Source organism: Amblyomma maculatum, chromosome 10, assembly GCF_055883805.1.
Source record: "Amblyomma maculatum isolate TAMU_Amacu chromosome 10, ASM5588380v1, whole genome shotgun sequence".
NCBI classification, from domain to species: Eukaryota; Metazoa; Arthropoda; class Arachnida; order Ixodida; family Ixodidae; genus Amblyomma; species Amblyomma maculatum.
Genome location: NC_139353.1, coordinates 90,394,958 through 90,396,883, shown reverse-complemented (window position 1 = coordinate 90,396,883; position 1,926 = coordinate 90,394,958). Strand labels below are relative to the sequence as shown.

Sequence of the window (1,926 nt, the reverse complement as noted above, 5' to 3'; positions counted from 1 at the left end):
TACTCTACGGCGGATTTTTTTTTTCCCGTCACAAAAAAAAAAAAACAACCTTTATTTACATATATATGTACAAGGCTGCAACTCAACCAATAGCCGAGTGCATTGATTGCTTCTCGTGTTAACGTCGGCCATAGGAAACGTGAGGGGAGATTAAGCACAACAGAGAATTGTCGAGAGGTCTGGTAAGAAAGGTTCAGAAAAAGTGTAACATATAAGCCTAAAGTGCGCCACTGAAAGACAAAGAGGAAAACCAGAAGAGAGGAAAAAAATAAAAATAAAAAATTAAAAAAAAAATCACTTGTCAACGCTGCGTGAAGCATCAGCGGCACCCAAACCGTTCGTACTGCCGTGTCTTGAAGACCATCACAGCGCGGCAGCCTCGCCGTAGTTCCTCCTGCATGATTTCGTCGGTCCCAGAGGACTCTAGTGCGCTCACTGTCCACTCTGCTTTGTCCAATAGATGCCGCCACGCTGGTTTCGGCCAACGCACACACTCCACCACATCCACGCGCGCACGCCAGAGGGCATGCAACGCAAGCAATATCACAATGTCTCGAAGCTCTGGACGATCACAAGAGGCGTCGAGACACAAGAGCCCTGGCCATGTGACCTGCAAATCCGTGGCGGAAAATCCCCGTACTTCGTCCCAGAAGATGCTCGCAGTGTTGCATTCTATAAAGACATGTTGAGCGGTCTCCCGTCGGCCACACAGGAGACAGTTTGCGTCCCATGGTAGGAAGAAGCCCCGCTCTTCCTGACGAGCTTTCACGGGCAAAACTCCTGTGTGGAAACGGAAGAAGAAATCCTTGGAGCCTGTTGGAACGGGCAGCTTCCTGACGCGCTTGAGGACATCAGTCTTGCCCACCCCTATGGGTGGTTGTCGATATAGTGGAGGCTGCAGAAATTGTGCCAGCAAGTCCCAGTAAAGCTTTCTCGGCTTTACTGAGAGCAGGTACTCCCACGAAAAAAGCCCTTGCAGCAGCGCCACGGACTGCGCTACCTCCTTGTAGAAGGCTGTGGCTCTCATGCCGTGACCTATTGGCTTAGTTGTGGCCAACCAAGGGGCCAAGTGCGCCGAGCCTAGATACTGAGTGGCCGCGCGAAGAAAATTATCCTTTTGGCTTCGAAAGAAAATAAGCCTTTGGACTACAAGTTTAAGTTCTATGTTCACTAGGCCCAGTCCGCCTCGCTCCATGCTCCAGAAGAGATTGTTTCGGCGCATGGGCTCTGCCCTAGAGCGCCAAACGAACACTGCCCATGATCTGTGTAGCCTGCCCGCGGAACCCCTGTCGATTGTGGTCACTCTGGCTGAGTATAGTACCGCCGGGTAGACCACCGCGTTGCATATATAGGCTCTCGTGAACATGGCTATGTGTCTCGGCCGCCATGGGTCTAGCTTCCTTTCAGCGGCAACTAGTTTGGGTTGCCACCTGTTCATGATCGCTTTTATAATATCTAGATTAATGCCTAGATATTCATCAATTTTTTCGGTCCATTCTACTCCAAAAAGTTGGCGGGGCTTCCCTCTCCAGTCTCCCAACCAGGCGCCTTGCGATTTTTTTTAATTTAGTTTGTCTCCAGAAAATTGACAGAAGGAGTTTGCCAATCGAATCACCTCCCCCACTTGTTGTTGGGACGTGCAAATGAAGGCTGCATCGTCCGCGTATGCGAGGACGCGCAGTTCTTGGCCGCCGAGGTCTAGACCCTTGATGGTTTTAGACGCAAGTACCATGCGACATAGAGGTTCCAGATACAAGGTGAAGAGAACAGGTGACATCGGACACCCTTGTCGTACTGATCTATTCACCTGTATCGGCGCGCCTGGTATACCGTTAAGGACGATTGCAGTACTAATTTCAGTATAACAAATTTTGAGCCAATCTATTATGTCGTCACCTACTTCGCACTGATGAAGGAGAGAAAAGA

At 49.9% G+C, this 1,926-nt stretch overlaps 1 protein-coding gene across 1 annotated transcript; it reads right to left on the bottom strand.

Moving 5' to 3' along the window:
- Nucleotides 1-217: 217 nt before the first annotated feature.
- LOC146176993 (uncharacterized) lies at nt 218-1,438 on the bottom strand. Its single transcript, XM_084581437.1, has 2 exons — nt 384-1,438; nt 218-230 (listed from the first exon to the last, which is right to left on the bottom strand). The coding sequence occupies exons 1-2, from the start codon at nt 1,436-1,438 to the stop codon at nt 218-220; spliced, it is 1,068 nt and encodes a 355-aa protein (XP_084437563.1).
- Nucleotides 1,439-1,926: the final 488 nt, after the last annotated feature.

Bases quoted from the DNA above. Each gene is read 5' to 3' on its own strand.
- LOC146176993 (XM_084581437.1), bottom strand. From the start codon at position 1,438: ATGAACAGGTGGCAACCCAAACTAGTTGCCGCTGAAAGGAAGCTAGAC.